At 39.8% G+C, this 23742-nt stretch overlaps 1 protein-coding gene across 1 annotated transcript in view; it reads right to left on the bottom strand.

Annotated features, from left to right (window-relative positions):
• Window positions 1-23742, bottom strand: part of ITGA8 (integrin subunit alpha 8) — a 199477-nt gene that overhangs the window by 168473 nt on the left and 7262 nt on the right. Inside the window, exon 3 of the mRNA XM_054436441.2 lies at window positions 119-219. Coding sequence (XP_054292416.1) covers window positions 119-219 — 101 coding nt within the window. The remainder of the gene's footprint in view (window positions 1-118; window positions 220-23742) is intronic.

A 23742-nucleotide genomic window follows, 5' to 3' on the forward strand; every position in this document is an offset into this window, starting at 1 on the left:
TATCGTTGAAAGTCTAACATGTTCCTATAGGAAAGAGCTTTCTTAAACATGAGCTTTAAAACATTCCAGTGCACACCATACTCCAAAGCAGCAGCACAAGCCCATGGCTCATACTCACCACAACTTTTCCTTTGTGAGCTTTCACTGTTGCTCCAAACCACTGATAGGATTTGAACTCGATAGGTTCTTTGGTTCCATTAACTCTGATCTTTCTGTTGTCTGCCAAAGAAGATAGGAATAGTTAATAATTTGTAAAACGTGGCAGCCAATTAAAACACATAATAAATTTGTACATTAAAAATACTTGAACTAATACCAATCCTTGTCAAACTCCTCCAAAAAAATTGAAGAGAGGCTGGGTATGGTGGCTCATGCCTGTAATTCCAGCACTTTGGGAGGGTGAAGCGGGAGGATCACTTGAGAACAGGAGCTCAAGATCAGCCTGGGCAACATGGTAAAACCCTGTCTCTGTCAAAAAATACCAAAAAAAAAAAAAAAAAAAATACTGGGCGTGGTGGCTTGTGCATGTAGTCCCAGCTACTCAGGAGGCTGAGATGAGAAAATCACTTGAACCCAGGAGGTGGAGGTTGCAGTGAACTGAGATTGTGCTGCTACACTGCAGCCTGGGTGACAAAGTAAGACTCTGTCTCAAAAAAATAAAACAAAAAATTGAAGAGAAGGAAATAATCCAAGGGCCAGCATTATCCTGATACCAAAGCCAGACAAGGGCATTACAAGAAAAGAAAATTACAGGCTAATATCGTCAATAAACGTAAATGCAAAAATCTTCAACAAAATACTAGCAACTCAAATCCAACAGCATGTTAAAAGTATCATTGATCATGTTCAAGTGGGATTTATCCTTGGAATGCAAGGATAGGTCAACATAGCAAATCAATACATGTGCTACTCCACATTAATAAGACGAAGGACAAAAACCATATCATCTTAATAGATGCAGAAAAAGCATTTGACAAAATTCAATATACTTTCAACATAAAAACTCTTAAAAAGTTAGATATAGAAGGAATGTACCTACACAGTAAAAGCCATACATCACAAGCCCACAGCTAACATTATACTTGGCAGTGAAAAGTTGAAATCTTTCCCTCTAAGATCAGGAACAAATGCTCACTCTCACCACTTCCATTCAACATAGAACTTTTAAGTCCTAACCAGAGCAGTTGGGCAAGAAAAAGAAATAAAAGACATCCAAATCAGAAAAGAAGGTAAATTGTCCCTGTTTGCAGATGACATAGTCTTATATATAGAATGCCCTAAAGATTTCACCAAGAAACTATTTAAAAATGATAAACAAATCCAGTAAAATGGCAGGACACAAAATCAACATACAAAAACCCCATTTACAATAGCATTTAAAAAGTACTTAGGACAGATGGCATCAGCCAGATGGCAGACTAGAGGGGCCTAACACTTGCTCGCTTACAAAAAAGGACCAAAACAAAAACAACTACATTGCAACCAGATTAATTTAAGGAGATCGCTGGAGTACAGCAAGGGAGTGGCAAAAACCCTGTGAGAGCAGAAACTCCGGATGGCCGCAGACAGAGGGGAGCAAAACATCTTGCCTCCACCATTTCATCTTGCAAGCCAGGATGAACTCAGAACCAGGAGGGAAAAGATGAGCAGGAGGTCTCCTGAGCCCCATCACTGTCGTGGACACCTGCAGTCTTTGCTTTGGGAGAATTCTGCAGTCCTCACAAGCCCTGAGCCCAGCTATGGAGCTACCTGCAGTTCACACAGCGGCACAACTCCGGAGACGGAGCTCACTTTGTACCCCACCCTTATGACCCGAGCTGCTACTGCACTGAGCCGTCTGGAAACAGGAGCCACTGCTAGAGTGCATCCCGCTCTGGGGGCCACTAGCCACTGCATCCCTCCATCCTTGAGGCTCTGCCATCATTGCCCTATCCTCACACACACACACACACACACACAGCGTGCACCAATCCCCAGTCAACCTGCTGCAGCTCCCTATGCACTGGGCCCTTCATCTCCCCATCCCAGTTGCTACTGTGCCCTGCTGCCAGCTACTCAGAGTGTGGGCCCAGCAGAAAAGCTGAATCCAAACCCACAGAGGAGCTGCACCCCTTCGGCGCCAGAACCAACCTTGTGCTTTGGTCCCAGGGAATTGGTGCTTTGGTGCAAAGGAGCAGCTGTGACTCTGCACTCGAGCCCGTGCTTTGCCCACCCTCACCGGGAAACACAGCTTTCTCTGAGCTGTACTACCCAACCTTTGGGCCAAATGGCAGCAGCACCCACCTCCCTCCCTTAAGTGCTGGAGCTCATCCCTCCATTGTATGGGCTGCTGAGGCTCCCCACCTCCCTGGGGAGTGAAGCGAACATTTGCACCTGGCCTCATAGAGCCTGGTCCACTGCTGTGTCCAGCACTCCAGGGTTCAAAGTCAACACTGTGTGGTATTTTTTCTTGTATGCCCTGTTGGCTCCAGAACCTGAATTGCAGCTGTGCCCTACTCTCCAGGGCCTGAGCCTCTGAAGTACCTCTTCCTCTGCAGAGCCATGCCAGTGCTTCACCCTCATACCCAGGATCACTGTCACAGCTCCATCCCTGCCTCCTGGGCCTCAGCTACAGGTGAGTGCTGCAGTCACAGCCCTTGGTTTGGTGGGAGAGCTGCATCTACCCACACCCGAAGAGTGAACCTGTGTCCTTGTCACAGGGGCTACAGTAGTTCAACAACAGGACCCCAGTTCCACAGCCACTCTGAGCACCTGTGATCTGAAACATAGCACCCCGTGGCTGCCTGCAGTCCACGTCAGACCCAGCACAAAGAGGGATCTCCTTGGCTATGTCTTCTCACTGTGGGAAAAATGAAAACAGAAAGATTTCTGAAACTCTTGGTATCAAGAAGCCTAACAACCTACTTTGCCACCACCGTGGCCACAAATCCTGCTGTCATCACTGATGGTGATCACAGCTGAGGAAGCTTCAGAGAAACTATACTACTGTACCCACCTAGAACCAGAGCCAATGCACCCTACCCAACCAGTCCCCTAAAAAGCTTTTGCACAGCCAAGGAAACAACCAACAAAGTGAAGAGGCAACCTGTGAATGGAAGAAAATATTTGCAAACTATACCTACATAAGGGGCTAACATCTAAAATACATAAGGAACTCAACAGCAAGAAAACAAATCACCTGATTAAAAATTAGTCAAAGGGCCTGGATAGATATTTTATGAAAGAAGACATACAAACGGCCAACAGGTATATGTGAAAAAATGCTTAACATCCCTAATCATCAGGGATATGCAAATTAAACCTCTGTAAGACATCACCTGATCCATGTTAGCAGGGCTATTATCAATAAGATAAAAGATAACAAGTGTTGCTGAGAATATGAAGAAAGGGACCCCTAGCATACTCCTGGTGGGAATATAAATTAGTACAGATGTTATGAAAAACAGTAAAGGAAGTTCCTCAAAAAATTAAACATGGAGCTACCATATGATCCAGCAATCCCACTACTGGGCATATATCCAAAGGCAAGGAAATCAGTATATTGAAAATATATCTGCACCCCCATGTTTACGGCAGCACTATTCATAAGAGTCAAGATATGGGATCATCTTAGGTGACCTTCAACAGATGAATAAAGAAGATGTGGTGTGTATATGATGGAACACAATTTCGCCTTAAAAGAGGAAATCCTCTCATTTGCTACAACATGGACGAACCTGAGGATATCATGCTAAGGCACAAATAATTTTGTGCCTGAAAAAAGCCAGGCACAAAACCACAGATATTGCATGATCTCCCTTATATGTGGAATCTAAAAAAGTCAGGCTCATAGAAGCAAACGGTAGAATGGTAGTTACCAGAGGCTGGGGAGGGCAGAAGGGATTGGAGAGATGTTTGTCAAAAGGTACAAAGTTTCAGTTGGGATGAGTAAATTATGGAGATTTATTGTACAGAGAGGTGACTAAGAGAATAGATTTTAAACATTCTTAATATACACACACATATACACAAAAGGCAACCATGCTAGGTAAGGAATACGTTTATTAGCTTGATTTAATTATTTCCCAATGTATAAATAGATCAAAACATTACATTGTAAACGAAAAATATATACAATTTTTTTTGAGACAGGGTCTCACTCTGTTACCCAGGCTAGAATGCAGTGGCACGATCACAGTTCACTGCAGCATTGACTTCCCTGGGCTCAAGTGATCCTCCCACTTCAGCCTCTCAAGTAGCTGGAAATACAGGTGCATGCCACCATGCAGGGCTTTTTTTTCTTGGTAGAGGCAGGGTTTTGCTATGTTGCCCAGGCTGGCCTTGAACTCCTGAACTCAAGCGATCTTCCCACCTTGGCCTTCCAAAGTGCTGGGATTACAGGTATGAGCCACTGTACCCAGCGTTATACAATTTTTGTCAATTAAAAAAAAAAACTTGAGCACCAATTTTCATATAGAGGGGGATTTCTCTTTGATTAAGTCTAAGAACATGACTCCCATTAGATAAATATTACATGAAAATATATATTCAAGCATGACATTTCACAACTTAGAAGAAGCATTTTCTTAACATTTGCATTTCAGAGGTAACTGTCTTGCAAACTTAGTGTAGACTCTGGTATCCTTGAATCTACACTCCAGTTATTGATTTCATATTGAAGACCATATATTTATAACTGCTCTAAATATTTTCAAATCTTTCCCAGTAGTGAAACACATGGGATTCTGCCTACTCTGAATAACAGAGGCTTCCCAGCATGTGTTAGCAGGAACCAGCATGAAGGACTCCAAAGTCTTGGTTTTTAACTCAGTAACACATGTCTACACAGCCACAGTAGATAACACTCCAACACAATTGTACATACACTTTGCAGATGTCAGCATGAGTGGGGCCATCTGGGTAGAAACTCAACCCAATTATAGCACACTTTAGTTCTTAATAAAAAGCATGCATCTTGGCCAGGTGCAGTGGCTCATGTCTGTAATCCCAGCACTTTGGGAGACCAAGGCAGGTGGATCACTTGAGGCCAGGAGTTCGAGACCAGCCTGACCAACATGGTGAAATCCTGTCTCTACTAAAAATACAAACATTAGCTGGGTGCGGTGATGCACATCTGTAGTCTCAGCTACTCAGGAGCTTGAGACATGAGAATTAGACCTGGAAGTGGAGGTTGCAGTGAGCTGAGATTGTGCCACTGCACTCCAGCCTGGGCAACAAAGTGAAACTCTGTCTCAAAATAAAATAAAATAAGATAAAATAAAGCAAAGCATGCATGTTTTCTTTCACTCTTGATTGCACATTGAACTATTTCACACATGGTTCTAATTGCACGGTTTTAACTAGAGCTTTATCAGTAATAGCTAATGAATTTCAAAAGACATTCGTACTAAGGGCATCTTATTTGTGTGTTTCCTGTGGTATGCATTTTATTTTTTCTTCCTTCCCTTTATAAAAATACATTACAAAATAAACTTTTTATTCCTGTTAAGTGAAGCCAAAATAAACATGTAATTAAACTTTCAATTGAGTTTACTTATGATTACAGATTGTTTAAAGAATAAATTATACATACTCAATCTTAACCTAAAATTTACATTTTGACATTTTAGTAGAAAATCATGAATTTCCCTCTTAAAAGTCTTATGCTTTTGATGTTTCCAGATGTTTTTAAAAAACAAGTTCTGGAAATCCTCACCCAAAGTGCACATGACTAACCAAGAATTACAGCATCTTGCAGTTTGTAGCTTAAACTGGAAAATATAGACATTTCTATTTATGTCTAGGCAGCTCGGAAGATGATAGAATTTGAAGCTGAAGATTCTTCCCATCACTGACTAGGTTACCTTGGGTGATTCATTTAATCTTTTGCAGTTTTGATTTCTTCTGTAAAATGAGGCTGAGAATAGCTTCCCCTTCTCCTCCTGCACAGGTGGTCGTAAAGTCACGAAGTTTCCATGAGATAAGTGAGCGTGAAAGTTCTTGTAAATTGGGAAGTCATACAACAGAAATCTTGTAGCAATACAGCTGAAGGTCCATAGGTTTTTTTTCTTTTTAAATCTCTTAATTAGAGATAGCTTAAGATAGTTGAAGACAGCGTAAGTCTGTGTTTTGGTATCACAGCTTGGTATCACCAGCTTAAGGTATTCCCCCTTAAGCTGGGATGTTGATGTTGTACTACAGAGATCTTGCAGCATTACAGCTACATGAAAGTCAATGGCTTTAACATATACATATTTAAAAAATCTATCTATATTATATTTATAATATACCTACATATTATATATCATATATCTTAGTCTGTGTGTGTTGTCCTCTCATTGACCTTTGAAGTCAACAAATCACCTTTCTAAAATTCTTTTTTATTATTTCAATAAATTATCTGACTTTGAACCCAACATTGTAATTGAATAAAATTTCAAATAAGTAAGATGTATGTGGGTTGACTGTGAAGGTGAGCTTTCCCTAATTTCTTATTTCCCTTTTCTAAGCAAGGTTCTTTCATGCCAAATAAGCTGACACACTGCTCATTACTATGTCAACCTAGTGCTCAATGAACCTTTGATGCATGGAGGATGTTTTTGATTTAATTTGATCTGACCTTTAGTGAAAACTACTTGGAAGTAATGTCTGTCAATACTCAGCACTGTGTCAGCCCTTCGAGTCTCTTCTCTTTATGGCAAGGACTGAAAGTATGGAAAATACATTTCCTAGACTTTCTAGTGAGCAGGATTCTGAATGAATGAGAGGCTCAGGAGCGATTTGAGAACAGGGAAAGAAAGAGAAGCCATTGTTTTCTGGTGACAGCCACAGGAAGCATGTGGACATCAGCGGTGACAGATGTGATGTTCTTCCAGCAGCTCCCAAATATTCTCCTGACAATCACCTCTTTAGTCCTTTGGACAGCAGAGATCAAGTCCTGTGATCCCTGAACTTCCAGATTCCTTGATCTGCAGGTAGCAACTTTCCAGACTTTCACACCCTGTCCTTGCCAACGTCCATGGAAGCCTGCCAGACTCTGCGTGAAATTCCTTCCTAGTTGTAATACTCAATGTGCTTTCTGTTTTCCTAACCAAACCCGCTGACTGACACGGGACAATACATTTAGCGTAGGGCCGCATGTCCTCTGAAGCAGAAGGAAGGCATCGGGTTACCCCGGGAGGACTGTCAACCCCACAGAACGCAAAAGGGCCAGTGGTTCCGGGAGAGGATGGAGCCCGTTAGTTACCTAAGCGAGTCTCTCAGCATATCACAAACTACAGAGAAAGCAAAGGCAAAAGCTCAGAAAAGCTTTTATGGTGACTGCATACAATGTCAAGTTTTCTAAGTGGCAGGAGGTGATTAACAAAACTAATAAACGAAAACCAAAGTGAAAATTTTTCAAGAAAAGGAGGAATATATGTAATATGTAAGAGTCCCCAAATCAATGAGAAAAAGACTAAAATTCAATAGAAAACAATTTCTAAGGATCCGAACAGGCATTACAGGTAAAAATAAATTAGCCTGAAAATTCAGAGAGACAACCTGAACCTCAAATTAAAGCAGTAGTAACTTACCACTTGTCACTTACCAATCTGGCCCCAAATTAATAACATTTGCTTTAACTTCAAGACAATAATTTCATGCTGAAGTTTGGAACAGACATTTGGCACCACGTATCCTAATTTTAAATATATACTTCCTTCTGATCAAAAAATTCTTTCAGTATTTGGTCAGTAGAAATAATAACACAGTGGCTCATGCCTATATTCCTAGCACTTTGGGAGACTAAGGCAGGAGGATAGCTTGAGGCAGGAGTTCAAGGCTACAGTGAGCTCCCATAGCGCCACTGCACTCCAGCCTGGACGACATGGCAAAACCCCAACTCTTACCAAAAAAAAAAAAAAAAAAAAATTAGCCAGGCATAGTAGCCCATGCCTGAGGTGGGAGGATCAGTTGAGCCTGAGAGGTAGAGTCTGAAGTAAGCCAGGATCGTGCCACTGTACTCTAGTCTAAGTGACAGAGTAAGAGTATTCTGTCACTAAAGTCTCAGAGTAAGTACTCTCCTGTCTCTAAAACACACACACAAACACACACACACACACACAAGAAATAGTATGAAAACATTGCTACACTGTTTGTGACTCCAAAAACTGGAGCAACTTAAATGTTTATAAATAAGGGACTCAAAAAGAAACATCTGCTATCTGTAAGATAGACTAAGATTCAACTGTTATACACATATGATAGATTTGTATGCACTGATACAGAAAAATGTCTACACAGTACATGTATTTTTAGCTTTTCTGAGGCTTTTTAAAAGTACAGAGAAATATAAGGACTTTAATACATGAAACACAGGTATTCTCACCAGGAAGAATCAATAATTGTGAAGAATGGACAATGTTTGTAAATTGCGATTCGCAAACGTTATGGCACGTTTTGACACCTGTCCCCAGTTCCATTCCTCTTCCCTCCTCCCCCTCCAGAGGTTGCCACCATCAGGAATTAAATGTATGTGTTTCTGGCCATTTAAAAAATAATGCCATGAATAATATAGGGCTGTAGTCTACAATGCTTTTCCTGTAAAGGACTAGATAAATGTCTTAGGCTTTGCAAACTGTATAATCTTTGTCACAGCTACGCAATTCTGCCCTGTAACAAAAGCAGCCCATAGACAATATGTTAAATAATGGGCTTGGGCTTGGCTGTGTTCCAATAGAATTTCATATAGGAACATGGAAATCAAATTGAATTTTATATAACTTTTATGTGTCGTGAAATATTATTGTTTAAAAACATTTCTCCAGCCATTTAAAAATGTAAAAACTACTCTCAGCATATAGGCTGTGCACACACAGATGGTGGGCCAGTTTTAGTTGTAGTTTGCCAACAATTAATAGAGTAGTCTTCGGTGCAGTCTTGTGAACTAAAGAAAAATGGTATTATATTTTCTTTTTAAATTTATTTCAATAGGTTTTAGGGGAACAGGTGGTATTTGGTTACATGAATAAGTTATTCAGTGACAATTTCTGAGATTTTGGTGCACCCATCACCCAAGCAGTATATACTGTACCCAATGTGTAGTCTTTTATCCCTCACCCCTTTCCCACCCTTTCTGCCAAGTCCCCAAAGTCCATTGTGTCATTCTTATGCCTTTGCATCATCATAGCTTAGCTCCCACTTATCAGTGAGAACATACAATGTTTGGTTTTCCATTTCTGAGTTACTTCACTCAGAATAATGGTCTCCAATTCCATCCAGGTTGCTGAGAATGCCATTATTTCATTCATTTTTATGGCTGAGTAGTATCCCACAGTGTATAAATATACCATACTTTTTTTATCCACTCGTTGATTGATGGGCATTTGGGCTGGTTCCATATTTTTGCAATTGCAAGTTGTGCTGCTATAAACACACATATGCAAGTATCTTTTTCATATAATGACTTCTTTTCCTCTGCGTAGATACCTAGTACTGGGATTGCTGGATCAAATGGTAGATCTTCTTTTATTTCTTTCAGGAATCTCCACACTGTTTTCCATAGTGGTTGTACTAGTTTACATTCCCACCAACAGTGTAAAAGTGTTCCCTTTTCACAACATCAACACCAACATCTATTTTTTAAAATTTTTTATTATAGCCATTCTTGCAGGAGTGAGGTGGTATCACATCGTGGTTTTGATTTGCATTTACCTGATCATTAGTGATGTTGAACATTTTTACCTATGCTTCTTGGCCATTTGTATATCTTCTTTTGAGAATTGTCTATTCGTGTCCTTAGCCCACTTTTTGATGGGATTGTTTGTTTTTTTCTTGCTGATTTGTTTGAGTGCTTTGTAGATTCTGGATATTATTAGTCCTTTGTCAGATGTGTAGATTGTGAAGATGTTCTCCCACTCTGTGGGTTTTCTGTTAACTCTGGCGATTATTTATTTTGCTGTGCAGAGGCTTTTCAGTTTAATTAAGTCCCAGCTATCTATCTTTGTTTTGGTTGCATTTGCTTTTGGGTTCTTGATTATAAAGTCTTTGCCTAAGAAAACATGGCATTTGGCTAGGCACAGTGGCTCATGCCTGTAATCCCAGCATATTGGGACTCCAGGAGGCATATCACCTGAGGTCAGGAGTTTGAGACCAGCATGGCCAACATGGTGAAACTCCGCCTCTATTAAAAATACAAAAATTAGTTGGGCGTGGTGGCAGATGCCTGTAGTCCCAGCTACTCAGGAGGCTAAGGCAGGAGAATTGCTTGAACCTGGGATGCAGAGGTTGTAGTGAGCTAAGATTACGCCACTGCACTCCAGCCTGGGAGACAGAGTGAGACTGCATCTCAAAAACAAACAAACAAACAAATAAACAAAAGCATGGCATTATATTTTCTGTACTTAGCAGTTTGTACTTGTGTTTTACCCTCAGTTTTATGTTTGTGAGAAATATCCATGAATAGATAGATGGCTAGCCAGCTTAGATACATAGATATATAGAAACATAGATGAGTGAATGGATAGAAAAATAGATGATGGATACATACATACATAGACCAGTCTAGCTTATTCTTTTTAACTCCTGTATAGCATTGCACCCTATTGAATAATAGTCTACATTTTATTTATCCGTTCCATTTACATATGAACATTTATGAGGTTTTTTGCAGTTTTCCCACTTCTACTCTGAGCTCTGAACATTCATATATCCACCTCCATGTGCCTATGTACAAGGGTTTCTCTCTGGCACCCAAACTAGGAATGACATTGCTGGGTCATAGAGAATGATCATATTCTTTTGATCAGACATGCCAACTGATCTCCAAAGTAGCTACAATTTTATGCCCACTAGCAGTGGAGGAGTGAGGGATTCTCAACTTTTGTTATTATAGGAGGACTTTTAAATATTTTCCAGTCTAGATGACTATGCAATGGTACCTCATTTTGTTTTCATTTGCATTTTCCTGACTTTTAGTAAGGCTGATCATCTTTTCATGTTTGTGGACCTTTCAGTTTTTTCTTCTGTGAAGTGCCAGTTTGTATTCTTTACTCATTTTCTTGTTTAGTTATTAGTTTTATTAATTCATAATTCATATATTTTGGGCTACTGATTCTCTTTCCCACAGAAATGTTGCAAGTATCATCTTCCAATTTTTTCCAGTCTTTTAACTTTCTTAATTGGGATTATTGTCCATCTGGAATTTATTCTTGTTTATACAGTGGCAGAGATAGCTTTCGTATTTCAATATGAAAAGCCACTTGCCCCCACAGCACTTACTGAACAATCCATTTCTTCTCGGTGGTTTATAGTTCCACCTCTGCAATAATAAAACCTGACTTGGTCCAAGGGGCCAACATTGTCTGGCCCCTGATTGCTTCTCCAATCTCAGCACCTCCTGCCTTCCCATGCTCCTCAACCTGCAGACACATCAACTTTCTGTCCTGTGAACACACCCAGCGTTTTCAGTCTTGCCATTGCATTTCCTCTTCCTGGAATGCTCTTCCCACAGTGCTTCACTTGGCTGCCTTCTTCTCATTACTCAGATGAGAGTATTGTATGCTATTGCAGTAAACATGCAAATAAGACGTCGCATGCAGTAAACATGCAACCAAACCAAAGATAGATAGCTGGGACTTAATTGAACTGAAAAGCTTCTGGACATAAAAAGAAATAATCAGCAGAGTTAACAGAAAACCCACAGAGCGGGAGAAAATCTTCACAATCTATACATCTAACAAAGGACTAATATCCAAAATCTACAAAGAACTCAAACATATCAGCAAGAAAAAAAAAACAAACCATCCCATCAAAAAATGGGCTAAGGACATGAATAGCTCCAGTACCACATCCTCAGAGACACATGCCCTAAGCCATCAGTTCTGTCTACTCATTGTCATTCACTCTCCCATTACCCTTTTACATTTTCTTCATAGTACTTACCACTATCTGAGATGATTGTATTGGCATGTTTACTGCAATAGTATACAATACTATATAGGAGTTAAAATCTATGTTTTTATATAGGTGTTATCTACCCTTTGAGAATATAAATAGATTCCACAGAGATGTTCTCTGCTTCACTTCTGCGTTTTCCAGTGCCTAAAACATAGTAGATCATCAGTGTTTGTTGAATGAATACCCAAGCTCCCATCTATTCATTCAAAAGTTTGTCAAGGGTACATTGTTCAGTATGATCCCACTTTTCTTTAAAAGTCAAATTTTCTGTGCGTGGATGTGTATGTGTGACTGTGGTTGTGCTTGTGTGTGTTTGTATTGACACTAACCTATGAGTGATGGTTATCTTGAAAGCAGGGAATATAAAGGTGTCATTGGCTTTTATATTTCCATGCAGTATGTTTCTGAATCGTTTGAGCCTTTACTGTGAGTATTAGTACATCTATGATCTGAAAAGGGGAAAACCTAAAGATAAACTGAAAAGATCTGTAAGTCAACCCAGGAAGTTTAGATGGGTGGTATCAATACAATTGATTTGACTCATCCTCCATTTCTGGCCTTTGAAGCTATCTCTCTCAAATTGGCAGCTTTTGGTTCTTTTTTTCTTTTTTTCATGGGAATATGCATTTCAGAGCAGGAGTGAGGGGATGTGGAATATGGTGGACACGTGGGCTGTAAGCAGATTTTTCTAATCTTTTAGCCTAGGGAAATGGGAGGAATTACACGAAGTGAGGAGAGATCATGCTGGGACAGGAAGAGAAGAGTTGCAACTCACACAGGTGTGACCAAACATTTTGGCAGACAGGATAATTTTTGATAACTATTTATAAAGCCCTCGACCCAAGAGAGAAAACAGTAGATTTCCCTACAACCTTCAGTCATCACTTTAAGTTTGTCTCCTTGGAGATTTTCTTAAAGCTGTTGCAGGAGCTATCCAGACCTTTTTAATCAGGAAAAGGGTAAAAGGAATCCTTAACCATTTATTTATAATCTTTATCATAGTCAAATTTATGCTATAAAAGTTTCTAATTGGGACGATGAATCTGAGAACAGGGAATACTCATATGTATAATTCAAAATAAAACAGCCTTGGCTAGAGAACTCCTTGTCTACAAGAAACAAATCCAAGAAAAGGACATGGATTGATTTTTATATCACAGAAAATTAAACTTCCAAATGCATGGCTCCCAATACTCCAAAACCACTCTGAAAAACCTTTAAAGAATATCACACTAATTCAGTTTTCCTTATGATGTTTGAGAGATGTGTTATTTTGATTAAATGAGTATTTTATGATTTATATCATGTATGCATACTATATAAAAATATGTGCATGCTTACACGCACATTAAATAATTTTCGTATATTTACCTGATAGATCAAATATAAATACCCCGCCCTCCACATCTGAAGATTTTTTTTTTTTTTTTTGAGACGGAGTTTCATTCTTATTGCCCATGCTGGAGTGCAACGGCACTATCTTGGCTCACTGCAACCTCTGCCTCCCGGGTTCAAGAGATTCTCCGGCCTCAGCCTCCCGAGTACCTGGGATTACAGGTGGCTGCCACCATGCCCACCTAATTTTTGTATTTTTGGTAGAGATGGGGTTTCACCATGTTGGCCAGGCTAGCCTCAAACTCCTGACCTCAGGTGATCCACCTACCTCGGCCTCCCAAAGTGCTGGGATTATAGGCGTGAACCACCGCGCCCAGCCCATGTGAAGATCTTGACCCCACAGCCTGAGCTCTAGGTATTGATTGGGCTTCCTTTCCATTTAGGTTAACTTTCTTTCTGTTCCTTGTTGAGTCTTATTCCGTGACCTTCTTTCAGACATTTCTTTTGTGAAATTCCTTTTTTCCTCATTTGCCAACTTGTTCAAATCAATCCTTAAAAGCCCGTTTTAAAATGTAGGGCTCAAAACTATCTTTTCAAATCAAAATTCTTTGAGATTATTGTTTCAAAATTTTCAAATAGTACAAAGTAACAAAACTTGTATAGAGAATTGTATAAAGTAGCAAGTGAAAGGCCATTAGAATCCAACTCCCTGGACTTAGTCACTGTTCAATTTGGTAAACTCATTCAGAATTTAAGAAGCTTGTAGACTATTCCTCTAGTTCATAGTGAAATAAACTATTCTTTCCTGGAAATCATGAAACTTCCCTTTTAAATTATTTGTTCATATCACTATTTAAATATTCAGTTTCATATATAAATCAAATACTATAATAACAAAGCTAAGTGAGTTAAATGCATGCATTTAGAGTTTTAATAATCATTTTCATAAATATGGGCTTGTAATAGCAACAGTACAGATTATATTAGTCTGCCTATTGTATAGTTTTCCTAATCTGGATGAGAATATAAATTTTCTGCTCTAATTATTTTCATGTCTAGACTGTCTTCCTTAAGAACAGAAATCATATTTCTAACTTCCTGTGTTGAATAACCGATAGTGCCTAGCCAGTGTTCTTCGGACATTTGCTTGGTAGTAAATATGAATGGCTTTTTCACATCACATACTATCATTCAGAATGTTTTTCACATATAAAATGACAAAGTAGTATGTATGATTTGGTCAGGAAATACCTATGGATTATACGATGCAAATATTTTGGATACAATGCAAGGGAAATTGGGAGTTGAGAAATGAAAGAATTATCTCCTCCAAGGGAAATGATAAGTTATCTGTGCCAGATCAGATTAAAAACAAAAACAAAACCCCCAAGTATGATGCAACAGTGTGAAACACAGAGCTGGTTACAGTGGATTGTATTGATCGAGACAACTTTGACCTCATCTTCTGCAACTGACTTCACTACATCCACATAGGCTGGAACAGTTTTTTCTCTCATCTGTCCATCCCAGAGACAGACATGCACACACACACACATAGGCATGCTCGAATGCACACACACACCACTCTTCAGCTCCAACCTTTCATGTTGTACTCTCTGAAAATCCTCCCCCAACACACAAAAGCCCCGCCTTCATTCAAGCATAGGAGTCCTTATTTTGCACACCTGAAGCCTTCTTCACTTTCTGCTGTTACAGCACTTAAGCCCAGCTTAGAACTGCCAGGCACTAGTATCCCATCAAAGTTGAATATTGTGAGATCAGAGGATGTCTGTCTTGCTCACTATTTTTACCTAATATAATGGTAACCCCATTAACCAAGCCAGAAGCTTGGAATGCAACTTTGACGATCACCTATCTTGCACTCCCATATTTCAATGAGTCATCAATTCTTCTCGATGCTTCCTTTTGTTATCTCCCAAATCCATCTACTTCTTTCCATCCCTGTCGCCACTTCACTAGTTATGGTCATCATTTTCTTTAGCCTCCGTTGCTGTGACAGCTTCCTGACCAGTCTCCCTTCCTCCAGCACTGCCACCTTCTAATCCATTCTCTATCCTGAAGCCGGAGTTATTTCTCAAATGCACCTGTTTCTTAGGTGCACACTACTGCACCTGCTAATTTTTTTTTGTAGGGATAGGATCTTGCTACATTGTCCAGAATTGTTTCTTTCCAGAGTTGTTTCTCAAATCTCAACTTTTCTCAAATGCAAAACCAGGTTTACAAAACCCTTCCCCTGCCAGCATCATCTTTGTCACTCTCAACCACAGTGGTTTTCTTTCAGCTTTCTTCATACTTGAATCTTTCATACTTTCTTTCACCTCTAGATTTTTTTCACGCTTGGAATAATTACCTAGGATCACATATCGTAGTCATAGGTACAGCTGGGGAAATGAGAACTCTCAATATGGCTTCAATGTCAACTTCTGATGGCCAGGAACACAGCATGCTTCTATTTAGTACCCAATCATTTATTTGCTTCAAGAAGTAATGAAAACCTCTCAGCATGGGCATCTCAGGAAGGTGACTCACTGACATAAATTTCTTCAATATGACCTCAAAGGAGTGCTTTTAAATACAGGATATGATTGGGTTTCACGATGAAGGCTGTATAAATTTGCCTCCCAATAACACTTGAAAATGTATTTACACTACCTCCTGTTACATGGTCTTATATTTCTAAGAATCTCATGCCTGTTGCCAAAAGATATAGTAAAGGGTCCCAACCATTCACCTAACAGAACAGTTCATATTATGGTTTTTGTTGTTGTTGTTGTTTGTTTGTTTTTTTAAAGTCACCATTCCCAATGTTACACAAAATAGGCACAGCAGAATTCAAACCTTCTGTGTCTGTAATTTATCCTTAGGGAAGATTAACACTCAAGAGGAAATGATTCTATGGGAGATCTTCTTAAATCCTACCCAAACAGGTAGGGCCATGCTATAGGCTGAACAGAGGCAGAAGGTTACTTATCCAACTTACTGCCTGGTAATCCTTTTATTTCATGACTCCACTTTGCCATTCTGTCACTACTCTTTGAATTTCCTTTTTCTCCCAACCTTCTCTTTGACCTCCTCAACCTCAGATGGTGACCTTGCTTGTTATTTCAATGACAAAATGCAAGCAATGAGAAAAGATCATTTTCTTCCTCCTGCCATCCAATCCAGCAGCTCATTCTCAGTTGTTTCCTGGCTCTGCCTGCCCTCCTGCCACTGCAGATGAACTGCATTTCTGCTGCTCTAAGGCCAATCCTTCCACTTGTAGAGGAATCCCCTGCATTTCCCTCCACTCAGAAATTTGTTCCTGACTATTCTGTCTCTCTTACAGTCATCTGAACTTGATAATTCCTATTAGACTATAATCAAGCTATAATGCCTTCATAACTATTAAACTTCTCTGGTCCCATTTATAGCCAAACTTTAAAAATGGCCACACACACTTACTCTCTCCCATTGGCTATCTCCCATTCTCTCTCGACACACTCCACTGCAACTGGATTTTTCAGTCATCAATAACCTTCAGTTGCCAAATCAAATGTTCTAAATTTCCATCCTCATTTCACTTCACCTCACGAGACTTTCTTTATTGGCTTCATGGCTTGCTTTTGCCTAACTGGTGGCTCCTTGTGTTTTGTACACATCCTCTTCAAATCCACAGTATTTCTGTAAATGTCATGGTGCCCCAGGACTCAATCTCAAACTCATTCTCATCGCTTTTCCGCTCTTGTGTCTTGGCCTCACTTTGCCTCTCTCCTCTTCTCTTCATCCACACTCACTTCCTAAGTCATGGCCTTAAATATTATCTTTGTATTCAGACATCTTGCCTGAGCTCTCAGTTTATTTATCCAAGTGCCCATTTGATGTCTGCTGGGAGGTCTAATAAGCATCTTAAATTTCACATATCTGGACTCATCCCTGAGTATTTCATCTAAGACATGCTCCTTACCCACTGTTCTCTAAGTCTTATTCCTTCAGTTCCTTAGGCCAAAATTTCCTCTTTTTTTGCACTCTTCATCTGATGCATAATGATAACCTGCTAATTGCATTTCCAAATAAATCCCCAAACCACCCATTTCTCAGCTCTAACTGCTACCACTCAATCCCAGCCATACTTCCCTTTCACTGGAAAGGGAACGGTCTTCTACCTAGTTTCCTTGCTTGCTTGCTTCTGCTCTTCCTTGTCTATAGTCTATTTTTCAACAAAAGCTAAAGTGATCCATTTTTTTCCCTCCTGTCACTCACTCTGTCAGGCTGGAGTGCAGTGACACAATTATAGCTCACTGCAGCCTCTAACTCCTGGGCTCAAGTGGTCTTCCCACATCAGCCTCCCTAGTAGCTGGACTACAGGTGCACACTACTGCACCTGCTATTTTTTTAACTTTTTTGTAGAGATAGGATCTTGCTACATTGCCCAGACTGGTCTCAAAGTCTTGGTGTCAAGTGGTCCTCCTGCCTTGGTCTCCCAAAGTGTTGGGATTACAGATGTGAGCCACTGTGACTGACCAAAACTGATCTTTTAAAAAACATAATTCAAATTATGTTACTTCCTTACTCAAAACCCACCACTGGCTACCCACCACTCTTAGAATAAAATCCCAAATCCTGACCTTGGCCATGAAGATACTACACCATCTTGCTTATGCCTGGCCTTCTGGCCTAATTTTCTATCACTCTTGCCCTGATTTGCTTTTCTCTAGCTCAGCGACTTTTCTCCATTTCTCAAGCACACCCACATCTCCAGACTCCAACTAACACTGACACTCCTACAACTTGGAACATGTCTCCCTTGGATACCACCTGGCTCCTTTCCTCCCTCAAGTTAGGTCCTTGCTCAGATATCACCTCCTCAATGAAAGTTCTTGTGACCGCCTGTGGTACACAAAATAATACCACCCGAGAGGGCTACATCTGAATCCCCAAAACTGACTACATTAGGCTACATGGCAAAGAGGGACTGGACTGAGATTGCAAATGGAATTAAGGTTGCTAATCAGCTGACCTCAAAATGGTAGATTATCTTGGATCATACATGTGGACCTAACGTAATGATAAGGATACTATCAGGTGGAAGAAGGGGCCAAAAAAGGAGACCCAGAGATATGGCAGTGGAAGATGATGTTGCTACTTTTGAAAAAGGAAAGGATCCCAGAGCCAAGGAATGTGGGTCACCTGTAGGAGCTGGAAAAGGCAAGGAAATAAATAGGTTCTCCCAAGAGCTTCCAGAAGGAATGCAACTCTGCCAACACCTTGATGCTAGCCCAGGGAGACCCATTTTAGACTTTGGATTCCAGAACTATAAGATAATCAAGGCTAGGCACGGTGGCTCACACCTGCAATCCCAGCACTTTGGGATGCCGAGGTGGGTGGATCACCTGAGGTCAGGAGTTCAAGACTAGCCTGGCCAACATGGTGAAATCCCGTTTCTACTAAAAATACAAAAATTAGCCATGTGTGATGGTGGGTGCCTGTAATCCCAGCTACTCAGGAGGCTGAGGCAGGAGAATTGCTTGAACCTGGGAGGTGGAGGTTGCAGTGAGCCTAGATCGTGCCACTGCACTCCAGCCTGGGTGACAGAGTGAGATTCCGTCTAAAAAAAAAAAAAGAAAAAGAAAAAAAAGATAATCAGTTTGTGTTGCTTAAAGCCACTAAGCATGTGGTAATTTGTCATAGTAGCAATGGAAAGCAAATGGCCTGCCCAAGCTAAAATAAATGTGCACACACAGACACACACACACACACACACACACACACACACACACACACACCCCCACCATTCTCTGTCCTCTTGACCTTCGCTTTCCTTTCCTCCACTTGTCGCTGGCTGTTCCTATGAACCCCGTCCGAGGGGGCAAGATCTTAGGCTTTGTTCGTGGATAGACTCCACGTCAAGAACAGCATCTGCCTGTGCAATGCTGCAAATAGTAGCACCTGAAACTTAATTTTACCACTTGCTAACGCTAAGCTTTATTTTCAACTCTCTTTTCCCCCCTTAGATGACATTTTTATGAGTAAAGCTGTGTTAAAGTGTGTTATGATTTGATAATATGTCACCTGAGGGACCAGAGTGAAAGGAAGAAGGTCATCCAGTCTTCCCAGGTAATCTTTGTGGTAAAGAATGGATAATCTACCACAGGAGTAGAGAAATGAAAAGAAAAGAGAAAAAAAATTCCAATGGAGACCAGGTGGAACAGGTTGGGGGACTGAGTGTTGGTATAAAAGTCTCACTTATATCTTTGAATCTGTTCACAAAAACATCCTCTCCTTGCCATGTGTCTGTTCATAAGTGAAGGGGTTGAGACTGTAGCTCCCAATAACTGTGTATTTGAACTGAGTGTCCTAAAAACATGTCCTGCAAAATTTAAAAAAAAAAAAACAGTTTTAATCAGATTTCCCAAAGACAATCTGTTTGTGTGCATTTCCTTTCTCATGCTCTTTTAAAGATGGTAGATATAATTTCGGTAGGTGCAGATAAGTAAAGTTTTCCATAGTTAAACAAATTGGCACAGCAAACCTCCTAGGCATGGTTTGGCCTACAAAATATGTTAAATAATAAATGTCAATTCCAGGTGGAAGCTGTAGCAGACAGTGTGCAATTGGACACACCCCTTTTCCAATCAGGGTGATCTCAAGACACCCGTGCCAATAAGGAATCTCCATGAAGCTGGGTCCCTGTGCGGCTTGAACTGGCCAAGCCTCCCTATCAAATCACACTGAACATACAGTGTGAGCAAGAAATAAACCTTAGATGCTTTAAGCCAAAGATACGGGGTTATTTGTTTCTACAGCCATTTGGGTCTGCTTTGGCCTCATAAATGTGAGGATAAATAATGAATGTCAACAAAGGCCCCATCCTATGAATCCAATAGGTTGCTTTCGTTTGTGAATTCTTAGTGCCTTTTCTAAGAGAATATGCATTGTAAGTGTCATAGAAAGGGAGCAGATGCAGCCATTTACAAACTCATTTGACGTAAAACCTTTTTTGTTCATTTTTGCGCAAAAGAATAATGTGCAAGAGATTTTCAGAAATGTTGCTCCAGCTTTCATTCTGTCAATTCTCCCCGAAACTTCTCACTTTTCTCTGCTCAACCAAGATTGTTGGCAAGTGTGTTGACACACTCTTTACTTAGTAAACAGACACACCTTTACAGAACATTTAACAAACCATACTTGGAACTGAGTCGAATGGTGCACCCCAGAAGAAATGCTCTAGGTAGATTTTATAACTCATCCTTGACACATATATAATGTTTTAAAAGAAAGAAAAATCTCATTATTATACATAACAGAGCAAGAACTAAACACCAATTCATGCTATGATTTTTGACCCTACTTCATGAGTTTATCTGGATATCTTGACTCTATCCAATGCCTTCCATATTTTAAAGTCTATGGGATTATCTGGACCTATGGTCACTCTTGATTTCTTTCCTGTGGGCTCTTATAACAAGTTTTGTGAACTGATTGCTGTATAAATAGATTGTGAATTAACTTCTGGCAAGCTCATCTTACTCAGACACACTCAAAAGCTATTCCACACACAAATAGCTCTTGAAACTGCCATGTCAGAACAGGTCTGTATTTCTATCTTTAAAGATAATCTAGAATGAAAACAGGTGAGACTTACACTGCATCTTCTTATTTTTACACATACTGTTACTGAAAATACCTTTGGTCTTTAGTATTTTAGAACCTAGGTGCTTTATATAAATGAATGCATTTCTAAACCAGTCAACCATCAGCTCCCAACACAAGAGAAGGAACAACTAAGATGCCATCTTCCAATCCGGAGCTTTAATTCTGATCTCTTATTGTTAATCTTTACAGCACTTTAGTGAACCCAATCATTTCATTTAGAATTTTTTTTGTTTAATCTTTTCATTATTTTTCCTGATCATAAATAGATACTTGTTCATGGTTTGAAAACAAGAAAAAAAATGCATGAGAAAAAACACAGTTTTAATCACATTTCCCAAAGATAGTCTCTCAATGCAATTTCCTTCTTATATTTTTCAAGAAGTTGTAGACACAATTTTGACTTTTATGTTTTTTATTTACCATTGAAACAAAAATCTTATGTTAATCTTGATTCTTTGTAGACTTCATTTTTAACGGTTATATAATATTTAATTGTGTGCTTTTATGCCCCAATTTGATTGACTATCCCCATATAGGCTGCTCAAAAGCATTATTTATTTAGTGTTGTGCCCTTTTTCTTTCTTTTTAAAAAAAGGATTTGTAGCTACTTTAGAATTAATTTCCGAAACATGTATCCTGGTGGGAACTATAGGAGGAGAGAAGCCAGAAGTATCAGAAAATCATTCTGGAAGATAAGATGTCCTGAGTGGCTAAGAAGGCAGGAGGACATGGTGCAGGGTGTGTGACAACACGTGTGTATGCAAGAGTTGTTTGCTGTGCTCTAGAGAGACAAGCAGTACTATGCTGTGTGGCACTGTGACAGAGATCAGTTGTGTAACCAGCGAGGCAAGAGGGGGCAGGTATAGGCTGGAGACATCTGGGGAAATCATAGGCTCTGACAACTGAGACAACTGGAATAGAGCTACAAGCTGGCCACAGGAGATTGGCTTCCTCTGCTATACCTGGGGTGAGATGCTGCATATAGTGTGGGCCGGGTCAGGTCCTTGAATAAACCTATTCCTATTCCTGTAGCAGTGGTGTGTGCCCTTCTCTCTGGTGTCAGTATGTCCTGGAAGTCAGGGCAGACTGATATAGGGTTTTTTGCAGTATCATATTCAAATTTGTGTCCATATGTCAAATATCAGAGCTGAAGAAGAAAACTGACAAAATGTTTCTAAGTAAATACCCTGCAATGCCATTATACTAATTTTGATAACTACAACCATGTGTTTAAAGTGAGCTCTCTTCAGTGACTCCCAGTGAGGAAATTTTGTGCCTGAATTTCATAAGGATACAGGAATGACACAACTACAGTGCTTCACTGCATAGCTATGCAGTGTGTTTGCATTCACACTCTTCTTATCAAACACATTCGGAACATATGATCCTTTATTTAAAGAATGTTGAAGTTCCTACGTGATGATCTGACTAATCCTTCAGCCTTACCTAGGAGCAGTGTCCTATACTTCTCAGGGATATGTGTCTTTACACCCCCAGGTGTTGTTATATCAGACCCTCCCATAGCCTAAGAGCTTCTTGCCCGTGGGCTCAGAGCAACAGCCACAAAACCACATTTAATCATCCTATCAAATATGTAACTCTCTTGCATTCTCCATAAAGGTTTTTTTCTCTTCATCTTTTTGTTCATATTTATTTATACATTTATTTTATTTACATATTAATATATATTATTTATTTACATATTATAAAATCCACTTTTGGTGATCTACAGCATCATGGGTTTTGATAAATACAGGCAGTTATGTATCCCCCACCACAATCAAGATACAGAAAGTTCCATCAACCTCCCCCGCAAAAGATTCCCTGCTATTACACCTTTGGAGTCAACTCATCTCTTCCATTCCCAATGCCTGGAAATCACTTCTTTAAAGACTTATTTTCATAATCTATACCTTAATTTTACCAAAAAAAAAAAAGGGTAAATAATCACTTTCTTCAGTGTTTATGGGTCTAGGAAATTTTCTCAATTTGCATACCTTTCGGCCAATACCCTAAACACCACAGACCTAAACTCTGGCCTTTCAGCAGGGTTGAGGTGGAGCTCCACTCCTCTCAGACCATCTAGTGACATTCATCTAAGAGTTGCCCACCTGAATTCTATAGCAGTCCATAGCTGGTTTATTAGATGTATTTGGTTTTAAGTGTAAATCACTTAGTCACAATTAGCTTGCATATCTTAAATCTCCTTATCATGTGACCTGGAAATGAAATTACTTTAATCTATTTTAGGATTTCATTATGGAGGAACACCTTGCTTTATGCAATAAATATGTTCTTTGTAAACATGTATTTAAGCTGAATTTTGAAAAATAAAAATTATTTTAAAATGCTTTGAACATGCTTGCTGATCAAAGGATGAATGAGTGTTTTTTTAATAAAACCAATAATTAGTCTTTCAACTATCTTCCTCAAAAATCCATGTTCAATGGCTGGGTGTGGCGGCTCATGCCTGTAATCCCAGCACTTTGAGAGGCCAAGGCAGGCAGATCACTTGAAGTCAGGAGTTCAAGACCAGCCTGGCCAACATGTTGAAACCCTGTCTCTACTAAAAATACAAAAAAAAAAAAAAAAAAATCACACAATTAGCTGAGCTACTTGGAAGGCTGAGGCAGGAGAATCATTTTAACCCGGGAGATGGAGGTTGCAGTGAGCTGAGATTGTGCCACTGCACTCCAGCCTGGGTCACAGAACAAGACTCCATTTCAAAAAAATAAAATAAAAAATAAAAAAAGTCCATGTTCATGTACTGTCATGGTATCCACCAGGGCACCCCTGAGCTGAGCTTTTTCATAAAGTTGGCAACTCTCTCCATCAATG

The sequence above is a fragment of the Pongo pygmaeus genome, chromosome 8 (assembly GCF_028885625.2).
Source record: "Pongo pygmaeus isolate AG05252 chromosome 8, NHGRI_mPonPyg2-v2.0_pri, whole genome shotgun sequence".
Classification (NCBI taxonomy): domain Eukaryota; kingdom Metazoa; phylum Chordata; class Mammalia; order Primates; family Hominidae; genus Pongo; species Pongo pygmaeus.